At 41.2% G+C, this 18172-nt stretch overlaps 1 protein-coding gene across 1 annotated transcript; it reads left to right on the top strand.

The window, feature by feature from the left end:
- Positions 1 to 6375: 6375 nt before the first annotated feature.
- LOC118430536 lies at positions 6376 to 17867 on the top strand. Its single transcript, XM_035841470.1, has 10 exons — positions 6376 to 7122; positions 11402 to 11504; positions 12916 to 13127; positions 13883 to 14038; positions 14244 to 14372; positions 15298 to 15495; positions 15799 to 15912; positions 16315 to 16419; positions 16909 to 16975; positions 17326 to 17867. The coding sequence occupies exons 1-10, from the start codon at positions 7108 to 7110 to the stop codon at positions 17850 to 17852; spliced, it is 1626 nt and encodes a 541-aa protein (XP_035697363.1). The 5' UTR covers positions 6376 to 7107; the 3' UTR covers positions 17853 to 17867.
- Positions 17868 to 18172: the final 305 nt, after the last annotated feature.

Here is an 18172-nt window from a genome sequence, read left to right as displayed (position 1 = left end):
TACAAAGACAAGGGTTTCCTATAAATAACAAGAGAAAGAAAGACAGGAAAACACACAAACCTGATGAGGACGTTGTTTCTGGCTTCGGGATAGTTAGAGTGGCCCCTACTAGGGCTGGGTATCGGTACAGTGTACCGGTACAAAACCGGTTTTTCTTATTGGACCGGTCCAGAAAAACCGGACCTTAAAAAATTAGGTGCACCGGATGTTGGACCGATTAGAAAATTAACAGATTATTTTATCAGGCATTCACACGTTTTGGGGCTTGCAAGATCTGATTATTTATCACATTCATTTAGCTCTGAAAAGTATTTAAAATAAATAGCGTGATAACTCAAAAAGTTGTGATAATATATATTGGGTTTTAATATCGCATTAATTCACCAATTGAGAGGTTTTAGTATCTTATACTGGAGAATTAATGTGATAGCAACCCCCTTATCACATTAATTCTCCATAGAGATATACAGGTTCTTATATGGAGAATTAATGTGATAGCAACCCCCTTATCACATTAATTCTCCATAGAGTGATTCCACAATTCTTATATGGAGAATTAATGTGATAGCAACCCCCTTATCACATTAATTCTCCAAAGAGAGATCCAGGTTTCTTATATGGAGAATTAATGTGATAGCAACACCCTTATCACATTAATTCTCCATAGAGATATCCAGGATTCTTATATGGAGAATTAATGTGATAGCAACCCCCTTATCACATTAATTCTCCATAGAGAGATTCCACATTCTTATATGGAGAATTAATGTGATAGCAACCCCCTTATCACATTAATTCTCCATAGAGAGATTCCACTTTCTTATATGGAGAATTAATGTGATAGCAACCCCCTTATCACATTAATTCTTCATAGAGAGATTCAATGATACATGGAGAATTAATGTGATAGCAACCCCCTTATCACATTAATTCTCCAAAGAGAGATTCCTGGATCCTTATATGGAGAATTAATGTGATAGCAACCCCCTTATCACATTAATTCTCCAAAGAGAGATCCAGGTTTCTTCTACTGGAGAATTAATTCGACAAAGTTGTGATAAAGGCCTGTTCGTATCAGTATGTGGTTACCGTCACCAGTTCGCAGCATGCAATCGTTTCCGGAATTAAACACCAGACACGTTACATTTTGGTGTTACATAATGTCCTTTACTGGGGAAAAACTTTATGAATGTTACGTTCATGTTCTTCAGTTGGTTATATAACGTCCTTGTTTTGCAGAAAACTGTATACGTTTTGTCCAGACGAAGCGCCCCCTATTTTGCGAACATGAGACCGGAAAAGACGTCACAGGGTACTACGTATACTCCCCCAACACCACGGGATAGAAAGTCATCTGGGTTTGTCCAAGGAGCTTTTTTATTGATTTGTCATAGAGAACTCTTAGAGTTCGTCAGGCCAGGTAAGAACAAGGTAGTTCCATTTTAGGTCGGGATCCCTTCCGAAAGACGAAAGCAATCTCTTACAAGTCTTACAACATGTCCGAGCCGAGCTAACCTGGAATCCAGTCTACCGTGGATTGGCCAGGCTACCCTCGGGACAGCAGGGTCTTTCCACCGCCGGGGTAACGGTGGGAGTTAATTTGGCCATCCACGGGAGTGGTTGCCGGCTAATTATCCCTAATTATTAATCGTGAAAATTCTACAGGGTGTGGCCGATTATCCCGGCGGCTGGGACCTTACACTTGCCCCGTACAAAGCCTGCACTAACTACGGTAGGCCGATATCTTGAGGTTGGGGTATGGAATCCAGGCTAAGCCACTAGTAGACTGGATTCCAGGTTAGAGCCCAACCGACCCTGGGATCGAACTCAGGCCCGCAGATCCATAGCCTGGATACCATACCCCAACCTCAAAAATATCTTTTGTGTTTTTTAGGAGGAGGCGCGAATTCATGTTGGATTGGTGGGGCCACTCAGGGGGGTGTACTGGTGTACATATATTATAATTGTCGTGTCAATAAAGATTCGGTCTATATGGGTACATATACATATACATATACATATACCACTGTTTGCCCTTGCCCTAGCCATGACTCTAGGTGTAGAGGAGAAACTAGTTATAAAGGTGGCACCAATATGGAAGCCATGAGTCACGTTGAGTGTAGCAGTAGTTACCAACTTTGTTTTATAAAATGATACCAGTCTGTCACATTAACTTTTTATTCACCAGTGCACTTCTTGAATACATGAATGTATGCCTTGTTGGCTATGATACCATGTTTTGTCGTGTCAATTCTTCTTGTTTACATTGTTTACGGTGCCTATTTTGACAATGTGGCCAACTTGCTTTTTACCCATCTTTTTTTCGCCCTATCTCGCTATTTTTTCAGTCTGCTAAGGGTGTCTTACATAAAATTTCCTTTCTGTAAGAATGAGAAGTTAACTGCATATATTCCGACTCTATCGGTCTTCTTTAGTCTCAGTACTAGTGTATAAATTACCAACGTCTCCATGGCCTACCCTGGGAGCCAGACAGAAACGGGTAGCTAGCGAGATTTGTTCGCGAGTTTTGTTCAGCCCGCCGACCTCACATTGGCGCTCCGGGTAGTTTCAGCCGGCCCGGAGGAGTTCTCGCTACCCTCTTCCTAATCGGGCTACCCTGGTATCCAGAGAACAGCGCTAGCGCTCGCGGCTACGGTTCTTTCCCGGGCCGCTAGCAACATAGCCCCGTAAATCGAATTAGCCGGCCCGGCGACATTCGCCGTAATTCCCTCAGCCGGCTAAGTTGTACTCTGATATCCAGGGTATAATCGGGCTTAAACTCCCCGGGGCGCTAATAGGAGCTCGGCGGGCCTAATTGTCTTGGGCTACCGAATAACTGTCCCAGCCTGCCCGATCTCGGATAGCCCCCCAGGGTACCACGGCCTAGCAATCTGGATCCAATTCCATGGATCTGCTAGCCTGGTTACCAAACCCCAGCCCGATCTCAAGTATCTATCGTGCAGGGTGGCGTAATACTCTGGAATCCCACATTTACACATGCTTCCAGTACAAACACTCGAATATTATCAATAAAGGATCACATAAACGTGACTTGTACTTGTAGTTTCGCCCCTCATCTAACGGGAGACATGGGATGATGCGCGCTTGTTCACGTGAGACGTGTTAAAACTCCTGGCGCTACATAGGTACCAGGTAGTTGTCAGAGAGTGGCCAAGTTTTGATTAATGATTTTCTTATAACTTCATCTTTAATATCAAACATACTTGGATAAGAAATATATTCATACGGTTTATGAACCCTTAATCATCCTCCGTGTTACAAAAGTCAAAGTCTTTGAGACATTATGTTGACTTGACTTTATTCAGATCCACTTTTAGCTATTACAACATTATGTACAATGTACTTTCGTCTAGTCTCCAAGCAGTAAGCAATGTTGTAATAGCTAAAAGTGGATCTAAATAAAGTCAAGTCAAGTCAAGCAGACCTAACGGTGCCTTAAAAATAGTATCAAAGCTCGCAAGGGAGTTAGTGTAGCGGCACTCCGGTGCCCATTTGACTCCCTTTGCCGGCTATCTTCCTTTGGCCGGCTGTACTCCCTTGCCAGCTTTGATTCTATTTTTAAGGCACCGTTGGGTCTGCTTGGAGACTAACTTTCGCCCTTGGGGACCCCAACAAACTCCTCGGGTGGGCGGAGCAGTACTAAATCCACATAGTCAGGCCACTCCCATGATCTAACAATTACGTATGATAAGGAGCAAATGTACTGACTGAGTTATGGTGCTAAAAGGAAACACATCAAAGTCGGCAAACACAAGAAAACCTTATCATGACAAACCCCTATTCAGACATATCGGCAATGACCAGTAAAACAACGCTTTTCAAATGATAATTTTCGGCGCCGAAAAAATGGGACGTCTTGACTGGAAGGAAAGTGCTAATACATGGAAATTTGGCGGTGACGGCCGATAAACGAGTTACAGGTAGGTACGAATAAAGGATGAAGGGAGTACAGATGAAACTAGAGTTCGGCGACCTCATACCTCCATGAAAATTTAAAGCTTTCGTAAATTTCATGCAATTGACTAAGACATTAACATAATGTATGCATTGTGTTGTTAATCATTGACTAACGTTCACATGTCACAATTATAAAATTCCCATTATTAATCATAAAAATGTTTTGCAATTTTTACATAAATTATGCAAATAAGTTCCATATTACCATATTTGGTATCTGCTTATATTCCACCAATCATAATTAACATGTGTTACATGTATTGAGGTCCAGTTATTGAAAACAATGGAACTGTACAATTTCCTCATTAATTATGCAAATTCAGTCATCATTTGCATAACATGTATATCATTATGAAAATCTCTGCCTAAGCTACCTGCATGCCTAAAATGCAGGCAATCCGTCGTTCCTTTCTGCAGTTATCCTCTTTGGAGTGTCTTGACAAAAACGCCCCTGCAGTTCCACAATTGAATGTTAGGGGACTGAAACTTGCACCACTTTGTCATGACGCTAAAAGCTATCTACCACCCAAATGTCACGACCATATCACGTCCGGGACAAGAGATACATTGAAAAAACTGCTATGATAGAATATTCTCATTAATTATGCAAATGTACTCCTATTTTGCATAATTAGTATTTTATCTTGTACAACATTGTCTAAGGTACCTACATACCAAAAATCATGAAAATCCGTTATTCCCTTCTTGAGTTATCCTCGTCAGAAGTTTTTGACAAAAATGCCCCTGCTATCCCAAAACTAGACGCTAGGGGGCCCAAACTTATGTCATTTTTTCCTGAGCACAAGAGCTATCTAATACTTAACAATCTTGACCATAGCATGTTCAGAACACCGAGATAGCAAAACCGGAAGTTGCGCTGCAGTACCAAGGTCACACACCAGGGGGCCCAAAATTGACCTTGACCTTCGTCTTCCCAACCCCTACCCACATACCAAATATCATCGTAGTCCATCAAGAGATTCTCAAGTTATGCTGACCACAATATGCGGACACACAGACAGACACACACACAGACACACACACACACAGACACACTCAAAACTATACCTCCATTTTTTCATGGAGGTAACAAACGCTTTGAACTCGGAGAAAAATTTACATATGCGAAATTTAATGTCGGTAGCTGGGAAAGTCAAAGGTACCGCGAAAGCGCATCAGTAAATTGACACCGTGGGTCAGAGTGGAAAATACATGTACAACGGACCACGCTATCGGGAAAACTCAAAATTACTACACGGGACAGGCAAAAAATATTCTTGGACACAACCCATTGGACCGATCCCGTAGCCCCGCCCCCTGTTCGATCATGTTCTATTTCGAACACCTCCGTCAAAAACACCGCTTGTCGGACAGAACTGGCCGCTGCCGCTGTTTAGCTGATAATGACGACTGACTTCGGTTTAGCTTTTTTGAGCCATGAAATCCTCTCAGACCTGGCCGAAAAAAATTGCGCTGCCTTTTTTGTTATGGGGTACATCCACTGCGTACTGTCGTTTGTGGCAGGAGTGGGTTGGTGGGAGCTCGGCGGACAAGTAACCTGTTGTGGGTAGCTTGACACATCCCTTTTTCTTTCCTTCTTCTCTTGTATGTTCTTTGAAATGATGAAAAAAAAAAATGAAAACAGTGAAAAAACGTCTTGTCTCTCTTGTCTAGTTTTCTTTCTTTTTTGATTTTGTTATACCCCCATTAAAAACGGGTGCTGCAGTATAATTTGGGAAGCAAAATCGCCGATAGACAAACAATACAAATTTGCGTGGAAAGAATGGAGAAACACAGAAGGTATTAAAGGGTATCTTATGAAATCCAAACGGGTAGAATTATTCGACACGAATCAGGTTAATCTGTGAATGTTGACCGAGATTGTGGTCCAGTACAATAAATGATATATAAATCGATACATGGGTAGCAAGTTCGCAACACACAGGAAAATGAAAAAAAAAATTACTGAGCGTCAGCTAATGGCACAAACCAAAAACACGACTTAGTCTTAGAAGTAACAGTACGAAGTTTACAAAATCAAGTCGTAGTATCTGGATCACAGAGCAAAACTGTACCCCACTAGTGGTGACCATGTAACATACTGTAAACTTAAGGCATTCTTGTCCACTTCTATATCGTCTTGTTGTTCTCCTTTTAAATGTCCGTATATACGCCTTCATCGTATGTAGTGTTGATATAAACCCATGTTTTGATGTGACCCCCACAGTGAGTGTGACCTACTCTCCAAACAGAGGTTGGTGGGAAAAATCGTGACCTTTTCATTTCATCATTTTCTTTCGACCGGCCTTCGTTGGTGAGAAGGCCAGTCGAAAACAAAGGTTCCTTAAATTGTTCCTTTCTGTTAAAGAACGTACTCCCTGGAGAAGATGACCAACATTTGCACGAGCCTTCGCGGTGAAATGAAGGCGGTGACTTGACTTGAGATCTCAACCGGGGTGATTTATGATAGACACGTGATCCGTTTGAAAAAGACTCCTGGGGTAGAAAGTAATCATGAAATTTAGTCACTATCCGTTATCTCTTTCGAGCGAACGGTCGTATTCTTTTGGTCTACCAAACCTAGGCACAAATCTTTTCTCGGACTTTCGCGTTCACGTCGGGACTGCGTCAACAGATAACGCCTCCACCGACCTTGGACACACAAATCTTTTCTCGGACTTCGAGTCGCGTTCACGTCGGGACTGCGTCAACAGATAACGCCTCTACCGACCTTGGACACACAAATCTTTTCTCGGACTTCGAGTCGCGTTCACGTCGGGACTGCGTCAACAGATAACGCCTCTACCGACCTTGGACACACAAATCTTTTCTCGGACTTTCGCGTTCACGTCGGGACTGCGTCAACAGATAACGCCTCTACCGACCTTGGACACACAAATCTTTTCTCGGACTTCGAGTCGCGTTCACGTCGGGACTGCGTCAACAGATAACCCCTCTACCGACCTTGGACACACAAATCTTTTCTCGGACTTTCGCGTTCACGTCGGGACTGCGTCAACAGATAACGCCTCCACCGACCTTGGACACACAAATCTTTTCTCGGACTTTCGCGTTCACGTCGGGACTGCGTCAACAGATAACGCCTCCATCGACTCAAGGTCGCCAGCAATGGATTCGGAAACGGTAAGTTGTAACATACACGTAAATTTACTATGTAGTACGAAGATTCAGGTATTCTATTTGCTCATAAATTTGCTAGTCTGCGTAACACAAACTCTGCTGTCCGGAGCTGTAACTAGACCGTCGGATGTTGGGCGGGTTGCTATATTAAAGCAAGATTTAATCAGGCTAATTATTTGCAAAATTTAGCCCTTTTGCTCATTACGTCCTTTTGCTCATTACGGCCAGATGCCCACCACCACCTACCCTGGGGGCCAGCCTGGGATCGGGCAGCTAGGACAGTTTATTCGGTGGCCTAAGACGGCCAGGCCCACCGATCATCTCCTTATTAGCACTCGGGGGAGTTTGAGCCCGATCCCTTCGGGCTTAAACTCCCCGGAGCGCTAATGTGAGGTCGGCGGGCTGACTGCCTTCCGTCCCCGAACAAACTCGCGACGCTAGCTACCCGATCATGTCTGGTACCCAGGGTAACCACCACCAGCCCGCGTTGTGCCTTTCCTGGCCGAAGGGGTAAGCGCCTAACGCGGTGGGTCTGGCCAATTACTAGTATGATAGCCCAGGCTACACGGCTCTGCATGCAGGTAGCTGAAAACTTCAAAGTATATAGACAGATATGTAATAACACGCAATAGGAGTTAGCAGGCCTGGGAGTACAGTTCCCACATCACAAGTCATAACACCCGCACTTCACGCAGCGATTTATGCTGATCTATGAATATTCATCAAAGTAACCAACCTAATAGGAACCAGACCCGATCCGTATCAAGCATACAAAGTCTCTAGTACAGTCATTCTTCTTTCTGCCGCCGACCCCAACTGCTAGCCTTTGCGGGTAGGGTCCAATTATACTCCTCTGCCGGCTAAACTCCTTCCCCAGCTTATGTTATTTTCTTGCCTTCCCAAGCTTATGTTATTTTCTTATGCCACGGAGGAATCTGCTTGGAGATTAGCCAGTTATAGCCCGGACAGCAGAGTTTGTGTTACACAGACTACCCAATCCAACTTGCAATTAATTGTGTCAAAGCCTATTAACAGTTTGTTGTTACCTTATAAAATAGCCCTTGCATGTATTGGTGACTTCATCTACAATGTGGGTGTGGATTACTAGCAAAGCAGAGGTTAGGTTCTTTCGACGTCATTAGGCATTTGTATCGGGCTTTCTATTTTGTACCGTTTTCTTTATTAAGTTTATGTCTTCCGGCCAGCCAACAAACAGTCGGGCGTCGGGCGTGGCCTAACTTGTAGAGCGTTCGGCTCGGAATCTATGGGTCCTGAGTTCGATTCCCACCGTGCGCCCGACGTTGTGCCCTTGGGAAAGGCACTTTACATGACTTTCCTTCTATCTGTACCGTGTATGTGGCATTGTTAATATAAGTTACAAAAACTTGAGTGCAGTGCCACATCGTCCTCGTCTGTCAAAAAATCAAATAGAAAAAAAAAACAGTCGGAGCATATCTCTGCTTGGAGATTATGTGTGGATAGACGAACCACCCAAAGTAATTTCGTCATTTTGCAGAGGTTAGGCTCCGGCTGTTAAAGCCTAAAGATTTTTTTATTCAGTGTAAATTTAGATCACAGTATTTCTTCAGATTACATATTACACAAATTGACGACAAAGAACTCAGAGAAATTTTTAAAACGTACTAATGATTTACAATGAAAGAAACTGAGATGGAATAATCAAAACACAGAAGTTATTACTTCTTAACTTTCTTTACATGATAACATTTAGTTTCCATGTTCTTAACCTGTACATTCTGATTTTTGAAGTCTTGTTTTCGATAGATCAAATTGTTTCGTAACTCTATAAATCACGATAATAACGTGACATAATAATATTCATTTTCAACAAGTTACATGGCAAATTTGAATAAAAAAACAGCAACTGAGCAAGCCAAACGTATGAATAATCTTTGACTCACGCTGAGCAAGGGGCTTTGTGATAAAAGCTCCTTGTGCTGAGCGACTATAAAGTGACAACAATTGGATACAGCCTTCATTCTATGATTTAAATATCGCGTAAGACGTAAAAGTATAACTTAAAACACAACATAATACACAAAATGTAAGAAAGTTGTTTTTTAATCTCTGAAATTCGTTAAGTAATCTTTCAAATCTTTGGCAGTCTACAAAAGTTGCTGACCTTTTAGTTTTTCGTCGCGCTGAGAGCGCGCTGAACTCGTCGGAGACATTAAACTAGAGCAGATTTTTCTGGCGTCGTTGCGCTTTCACGGCGATGATGCAAATTTCATCACAGCGAGAGCGAGGACGTTGCATATCTCATATCACGTGACGTCCTTGAGAAGACCGATATAGAGTCGAAACACAGATAATTTCTCATTAGGCCACCGAAAGGATTTTTTCTGTAAGACACCCTTAGCAGACAAGATGGGTGAAAAAACTTAAGATGGCTAAATTGTCAAAATAGACACCACAAACGTTGTAACATGAATTGACGCCACAAAACATGGTATTACAGCCAACAAGGCATTCATTCCGGTAAAAGTGACACTAAACTGGTGTAGGGAACGTTGATGGTGTTGATGTTCGCCTGAAGTACCAGGTTGTTGCGGAGGGTTTTAAACACTAAAACGCACCGAAAGACGGGAGACAAAAACGACACGTCCAGACACTTCTGAATCCTGAACTCAACTGTCGTTTATTCAAGCGCGTTCGAATACCCCGCCTGCAGAACGAGCGCAAACGTCGCTATTCGACGTCGAACATTCGCGCTCGTCCGCGGCGGGGACGTGGAACTGCCGCTGTACGTCTAAAATGAATATTTGTATAGAATGTACTTCTCTATTTGTAACGCAGAATTGTACCCTTCCTACACACCCCCAGTTTAAACACTCGCCGTCCTCGGCGAGTGAAACGCCCTACGTAAATCTATCCTCATAGTTTGACAATATAAAAAAACAACAGATAGTTTATCATATTTCATTATTTGCTACTTTACGTGATCTCTTCAGATGGTCTTCTCTGGGTCTCCCGTGTGCTAACGTTTACATGGAAACAGAAACACAACGCAGTTCTTTCCTATGACGTCGACATAGAGACATGGACACAGAGTTCATGATACAGAGTTTAAAGTCTTTCGTCGTCATCCGCCCGTCAGGCAATTGTGAAGTTCTGTCTTCTCCTCTTTCTTCTCGTCTAATCTCTTCTAACAATTTTCCCCAGCTCCCTTTATGAAAGCTTATAAATTACTGCAATTTTTAAGCTATGTTAATTGTCAAAACCCTGTGAAGATGATTTGGTAGACAGCCTTGGCTTTGTCAATGTCAAAAGTCCTTTTGATTTTCCTTGTGTCAATTTTCACACCTGCCTTATAGTAGACATGTCTGGCAGCTCAGACGTCTGATCTTCCCAACTCCGGCTCCGTTCAACTAGTAGAAATTAGCACCTTTTGCATTGCAAATTATCTTTGGCAGGCATAAAAGGGATACACTGACATAGTCCGTCACTTAGTTCAGGCAGACAGAAGCTGGAAAATTGTGATAGAAACTGGTTAACACTGGAAAACTTGGTATCCTACTCCCCACTTTCTGCCACAAGAACTGTGTCTGTTGTCTTTCATTACATATGTATTGGTCTCTTTGGTGTGTGTTAGTGTATATGAACAGGGTGAATGACAATTAACATGTTGGTATTTTTCCGCGGCGCCACTCAACCCCCACCTAACTCCTGCTGCTTTTCCCCCTAGCCCTACCCGTTCACCTTTTCCCCCGGACTTCCCCTCGCCCCCCGCTGTACTTCATCTGAATGAACTTTACTGCACGACATTTGCACATGGTACAAAAGTATGTTTTAAATCATCTGTGCCCCCGTCCTTCCTCTTAACCCCCGGTGTAATTCCGCTTCCCCCCACCCTTTTGCTTTTCCCCCAATGGCCGCCGTCAACCCGAAAATCGTTCAGAAAGGAACAATAACGGCTGCGCCACGGAACATGAAATAGCCTATTCTCTAGGACACATTCTGGGCCACCTTTCTGCCAAGTGGCGTTTCACAACTCCTTCCCAGTCTGAACTGAAAAGGAGGCTGCCGTTAGCAGCGCGAAGTTTGGGACCGTTTTCTTTATTAGAGACTGTAACAGCGACACCACCACATGCAGTGTGTGAAATACAATCAGTCATTATTGAGTCCCAGACACACCTGAAGCCTGGCCATTGCCCAGGTAAGACATCCGTGCCCAAAAAGCCCTTAAAATGAACAGAAATGACCTATCCCATCCCATCCCTATGTGAATTAACTTTCTCTTTTTTTATTTCATTTCCAATAGGATTCGAGCCTGTGTGATGTTTGTGGCAGTATGTTCCCCACCCTCTTCATGCTGAAGCAGCACATGTCAGTGAGACACCATAGGAATGTCATCAATAGCTTAGGTATAAAATGTTACATATATTCTGCTATAACTAATGGTGGGGAAGTAACGTGTTAACTATATCACTATCAGTCTTGAGTATGATTTAAACGTTATATACAAGGTAACACCAAGCAGGATTCTTTTAAGATTGTGCTTTATTGTATAATTAGCGCCACACCAATTTAATTTCTTGGTTCTCAGATTTCCCGACACATTTTTTAACGATTTGGAAAAAAAATTGTCCCAAGAAAAATCATATGGGTTTACATTATGGTAATAGTAGTATTTGAAAATGAGTAAATGCAACACACATAATTTCAATATAAGAACAATTCCCTTTATTCAGAACAGTGGTATCAAATAAAAAGATTGTACCTACTGACCTTGTTTTTTTGTGTTATATAAGCCTCATATGTTCACCCCAGACTTTTTGCAAAATTTTATTTTATTTTTTTTGCCCGACCGACCCCCAATATTTTTCTGAAAAAATCCGAGAACCAAGAAATTAAAATGGTGCGGCCTAGAATATAAATACAAACCAGAATTACCAGATGAAATTTAACGTGTTCTTCTTTACAATTTTTGGCAGTCTCCACAGAGGATCATGGCAATACAATTCTAGTGAATACCAACAGCAGCTTACATCTTATCATCTTTATTAAAAGCCCTTGTTCTGTCATGTTCCTGGCATTTTCAAGTTTCCCATGGCGGGGTTGTCCAAAATATTAAAAGTAGAGGTCTAGCACTGCAGTAGCAGGCAATAAGTTGGTGGGGTAGGTGTGGTTATGCTCAAAAGTAGTCGGCCCCAAAATGTAAGTAATTAGCAACTAGAAAGGCAGGGATATTTGCTTATGAGCAAATATACCAATATTTTACTCCACCTCCTTCCCCAGCCTGATTTAATTGCGCTTCTTATTGGCACGTACTACATTGCCGCACCCAAGAAGAAGGAGGGCCAGTTACAGCCCTGGACAGCGGAGTTTATGTTACACAGACTTCCCCAAGCAACAATGCCGCACAATGGCCCCTCTTTGGACATATGCATGTGGGGCTATTCAACGCTGTTTTTATACATCACTTGAAAAGTTTTAAGTTTTTTTCTTCTTTCTGGCTCCTCTACTATGGAGCCAAATGACCTGAAAGCTGCTATGGAAATGCCTGTGCCATATGCCTGCAGAGTTTTTTTTCCGCAATTTTGGCATACATCACTTTAGAAGGATGGTGGAGTGAAATAACTACATGTAGTTTCAATAAAAAAGCATATCATGTTGTTGTTCTGACTTATCAGTCCAATCCTAGAAAAGTATAAAGTTTCACTAGAAAAGCAGATAGATTTAATGTTTTCTCGTCCATACAAACTGGGTTTTGACCAGAAATGCTAAACGTAAACCAATGTAAAAAGGATGTAATGTGGATTTTTAATTCAACAGCTGAACCAAGCTATGATGCGCACCTGAGGCAGCTACTGGCTAACCTTCGCCAGGAGAATATGGTGGTGAGGAATGGAATCCTAGGAGATGGGAACTGCCAATTCGCAGCATTTGCCGACCAACTGAAACTGCTCGGCAAAGTGAGAGGCAGCTTGACAGTCAAGCATGTAAGAGAGATGGCAGTCTCATATCTAAGAGCCAATCGTCGGTTGGTGAGTCTATTCTTTTTCTTTTTTTTTCTTTTTAATATCATATTAGGCCACACCAATTTAATTTGTTGGTTCACGGATTTAAAAAACTAAAAACACAATAAAAAAATATGCTTCACTGGAAAAACATAATGAAAACAAAGCATGAGGACCAGGTTTGTGCCTTTTTAGTGGTGCTTTATGGGGTGAATACAGTCATATTCAAGTTTTCCTCCCTACCATCTAGTTTTAGGAGGTCCTCTTGCTATATTTTTGTCTGAATATATGAACCAAAAAATTAAATTGGTGTGGCATAATCATGTTTTACTCGTGTTTATTTCTTTCCCCTTTAATTACTGTTTTAATAGCTAATGCCATCTTATAGTTTTTTTTGTCTAAAACAAGGAATCATCTTTAGATTGTTAACCACATTCTGAACAAAGTGATTGTAGAGGAAATATAGCTAGAAAATAAACTATAGTAATGAAGCCATGTAACGCTAGTTCACCTTTATTCGTTGGGTAACCAATATCCGTTGCTTTTTAAAAACAAGGTATTTAGGCACATCAAGTCGACGGGTGGTAGTTTTAAACTGCAATATCCTAAAAACTTGGCAATTTGGAACTAACGTCCGTAGGTGTGATATCCCAAATACCCTGTTTTTAAAAGCAACGGATATAGGTTACCCAACGGATAAAGGTGAACTAGCGTTACACCACAGTACCCTAGCCATTAAAACATAACTTGATAATATCACTTCCAAATTATCATTTCTATAGCCCGGTTCTGGAGTTGATTGGACGGAGTTTGTCGCAGAAGACTGGGATCAATACTTGCTTAAGATGGCAAGAAATGGAGAATGGGGTGACCATCTCACCCTTTGTGCTCTGGCGAACACATTTCAGGTGTCCATCCTCATCGTCAGGAGCTCTTCGGTAATTTTTTAAAATTTCATCTGCATATTCCTTTAATTGACACTCTTGGGACAACAGTTTGGGTTTTTTAATGTACTATGTAGAGTTGACATTGTCTTGTTAATAACACATACACAGACATTGAATCATGTCAAGTTAATATGATCATGGTTATCAAAGTGCATTTATTCATTGTGTTCTTGTTTGTTTGTTTGTTGTACTGTAGACTTTGCGAGATGAGTACCTCACCAAAATACAACCGTCATGGATGTCTCCCAGGAGGGATATTGGACGTCCCATCCTACTGGGACACATATCAGAAACCCATTTTGTCAGCTTGGGGATTGATGAGAAGGTAATGTCAAAAACTATTGATAACTGATAGGTCATGACAGCGCTTTTCCTTTTGTGCTGCAGTTGCCTAGCTAGCCTCCTGACAGTTGCGCATGGGTTAGTCACAAAACAAACATCCAGTACAAATAGATAAGGGAAAATAAAAGAAAAATGCTAAGGAAGTTAGAATAACTGATTTCGTGTGTGCAATTGACAGGACAAGTGAATTACATATGTAAGTGTGCTAGTATTACATATGTCGAGAAAGTGTGGGGTTGGCTCAACGCAGCAGGTTCCTACCCAGTTCAGTTTTGACCTGGGAGAGAGACCCTGCCTCCGCCACACCAGGCTCAAGTTCATTCCACTCTCTGATGGTCCGAGGGAAAACCGTTAGCCTATAGCAGTTGTACCAATATGAGATGGACTGCAACGTTTGGGAGTGATTGGTGTAGCGAAGAATTGAGCCATTGGGACAATCATGGTTTAATTGCCCTGCTCTAATTTTTAATGTCATTAGGTTATAAATCTCATTAGGTTATAGATATCTGAATAGTATTGCTCTTTATACACTCAGGTACAAATGTATCTACAACAGCCTAGTTTAGGTGACAGTCTTGGGCTTAAGGTATTGCTTCACATCGGAGCCAGGTAGATACTTTGACTTTGGGACCTTTTCTACATGTAAGACTGCAACAGCAACACCACCACACGCAGTGTGTGAAGTACAACCAGTCATTGTCATTATTGAGTTATAGACACACCATAGATATTTCATCATGACAGGTATTAGTACATGTATGGTCTAATACCACTTTGACTCAATGCCTGTCGTCATACATGTACATACATTTGTATGGATTTGAATTAAAAGAAATGTCTATGAAGAGTATGATAGGAGAATTGCTATATATGATACTTATTCTGAACCTATTTGTTATCGATTTCAGATTCAACACCGTCCCAGTGTCACTCACAGCCCCGAGGCACCTATACATGTGTTGGGAGACAGCACCACAGACAACTGGTGGGAAGACAGCCTGTATACACACTGTCTTCCTGAAGATGTGCAGACAGTCTCCAGCTTCTGTGGCTGCCTTGAGATCCCAACAACACCAAACATTTTCAATGTACTGAGGGAAGAAGAGGTAAAGACTTGTATATATGAAAATACATGTAGGTAGTATCATGCATTTGCAGGTGAAGTACTGATAATTCTTAAATGATTGCTTCAAAACAAAGACCAGACTGAAAGGGTTGATGACCTCACACGGGGGGTGAGTGTTTTTTTTTTTGGGGGGGGGGAGAGCCCTTTTTGACCACATATTAGATCTTAAGCCTTCTTTTGTGTTTTTTAAACAGTAATTTAAGCCACAACCTTCTGATTACACCACAGCAACCTTATTGTACAGTGTAATAAAAAAAATAAATGTTGATATTGTTGTACACAGCAAGAGATCCTACCTTATCTGAACACAACCAAGCACACAACAAAGAAAAGAGGAAAGAGAAGCAAGCTGTGCAGTAGGCAGCCATCCTACCATCTTCATATACCATCATTGGAGGTATGTACTGACTCGCTTTCTTTCACACCACCTTTTCGGACTTAAGTTACATCACCAATAGTCTTAATAGATATCAACAGCAAGTAGGTTAGCTCAAATGAACTCCCTGGTATTTTCTAAAAAAGTCCAAATTTTCGTTGTAGCGTCTGAGGTCAAAACTGTTTCCATCTTGAATGGATACATGTAATTGCTAATCTTTTGATATCCCTGTGCTCACATTGACTGATTGAATATGTTACATGAGATGCATGCATTCTACCTGAACAGTTTTCTCAGTAGATCGGGTGGTGATTACTCTATCTTCTTCCTGTTCAAGGGTTTTCCTTAACAGGAGATCACGGAAAGTACAGTTGTAATGCACAATTTTTTAAAACCTTGTCCAAAACATATGACTGTCAACAGAAAAGAGATGTTGGCACAGATGAAAGGGGAGATGTCGGGGCTACTACAAGGAGTCCCTTCAAGGGCAAGAGAACTTCAAGAGGGATCAGAAAAAAACAAACAGAGGTAATGTTACACACATGTCTGGTTCTGCTTACATGTCATTTCATTATTTTCAACTATATATATATATATTATAAGTAGATGAATAAAGATGTTACACCCACTACATGTATGTACAACTTGTGGTGCAATATTAAATATATAACGAAAGCGTAAATAGTGCATAGATTCCACATCAGGAAGAATAATTGGTTAATGCCATTTACGTGCATGTTCAGGATTCTTTCAGAATTTACCCACTTCTCTCATTGTAAAGCTCAGACGTTGGCCACATGAATATCAAATTCAGTACAGACAGCCTTAGGGTGTCTGTCAACCCACTATATATCCGTATCAGATTCTGTCTTATTAATGTATAATTTTTTATCATCAATAATAACCTGAATACTCCGCTTAATAATTACCCATTTCCTTTATATGCTAAGTCTTTACTATGGTGCATAACATGCATTTCGTTGCTAATTAGGTATAAATCAACTCTTGCAACTACAGGAAATAGCTGATGACGGGTTGGGGAAAAGGACAAAAGTAAAGCAGTCAAAAAGAAAGTTCCGACATGGTAAGTTATTGACTCGTTAATACAATTATACATAAACCAATCAGTCTGTGACTATATGTTTCATGCCAACTTAACTTGTTTTTTACTCAATAAGTATGCTAGTTTTTTCATGGTAAAAGCTGTTTTGTATGAAGAAATTAATGATAAAACTAGTGACATAATACCATACTTTCAGAAGAAATGATCAAAAAGTAACACACCCCAAATTGTCCGGTGTCATGTTGAGCCTTTCTTCTTAACAATGTTATTGGTTTGTTTTCCCTTGCTCTTTATGTTTTGTTTGAACTTGAAATATTTATGTTTTAAGTAGGATTTTGCCATTTATTGTCATCCATTTCCTTATCTCACAGGTTTCAAAAAGCGAATAAACTTGCAATGTGGAGGGGATGTGATGGAAGAATTGTCACCTGGATTGTACAAGAAAAGTCCCCCCTTTGCAAATGGACAAAGCTGTTTTGTTTACAAAGGCATTTACAATGGTCAAGCTGTTGCCATAAAATCTTTTGCTGGACAAATCCCCAAACGAGTCAAAAGATACATTAAAAATGAAGAAAAAGCATTCAGAGATTTAGACCACAAGAATGTTGTTAAATTCATTGGGGTTTTTGGTACAAACATTGTGTTGGAATACCTTGAAAAGCAAGTAGATATCGAAGGGGAAACTCATGTCCTCCATTCCGTGGATGGACTTCTTAAACAAATAGGTGACGAACTTCCATGGTCCATTCGAGCAAAAATTATGAAACAGTCATCAGAGGGATTGGATTATCTTCATCAACACAACATCATACATTGTGATGTGAAAAGTGCCAACTTTCTTCTTGGAGGTACCAAGGCCCTAGACGATATAGTTGTGAAGGTAAGTAGCAGCTGTTGATTTTTTTTGGCAGTAACTCTGTCAAATATAACGGGGGTTGCTCTAAGATGCTACGCTTTTTTACGTGCTCAAACTCATGGCGCTCCATCACTAGTTGCCAAAGAGTGGTCATGTTTTGATCAATGAATCTTTAAAACACATTCATCTAAAAACTATACTTGGATAAGGAATGAATTCATATGGTTCATGAACACTTCACCCTCCGTGTTACAACAGGCAAACGCTGTGGACGTTATCGTGAATATAACTTCCGATTTTGAGCTGCGTTAGACAGTGCGCCCTAACTTGACACGCTTTTGTAATTTGCTCTCTTCGGAAGC

This window comes from Branchiostoma floridae, chromosome 1 (genome assembly GCF_000003815.2).
Source record: "Branchiostoma floridae strain S238N-H82 chromosome 1, Bfl_VNyyK, whole genome shotgun sequence".
In the NCBI taxonomy this organism is placed as follows: domain Eukaryota; kingdom Metazoa; phylum Chordata; class Leptocardii; order Amphioxiformes; family Branchiostomatidae; genus Branchiostoma; species Branchiostoma floridae.
This window is presented reverse-complemented; position numbering and strand designations above follow the sequence as displayed.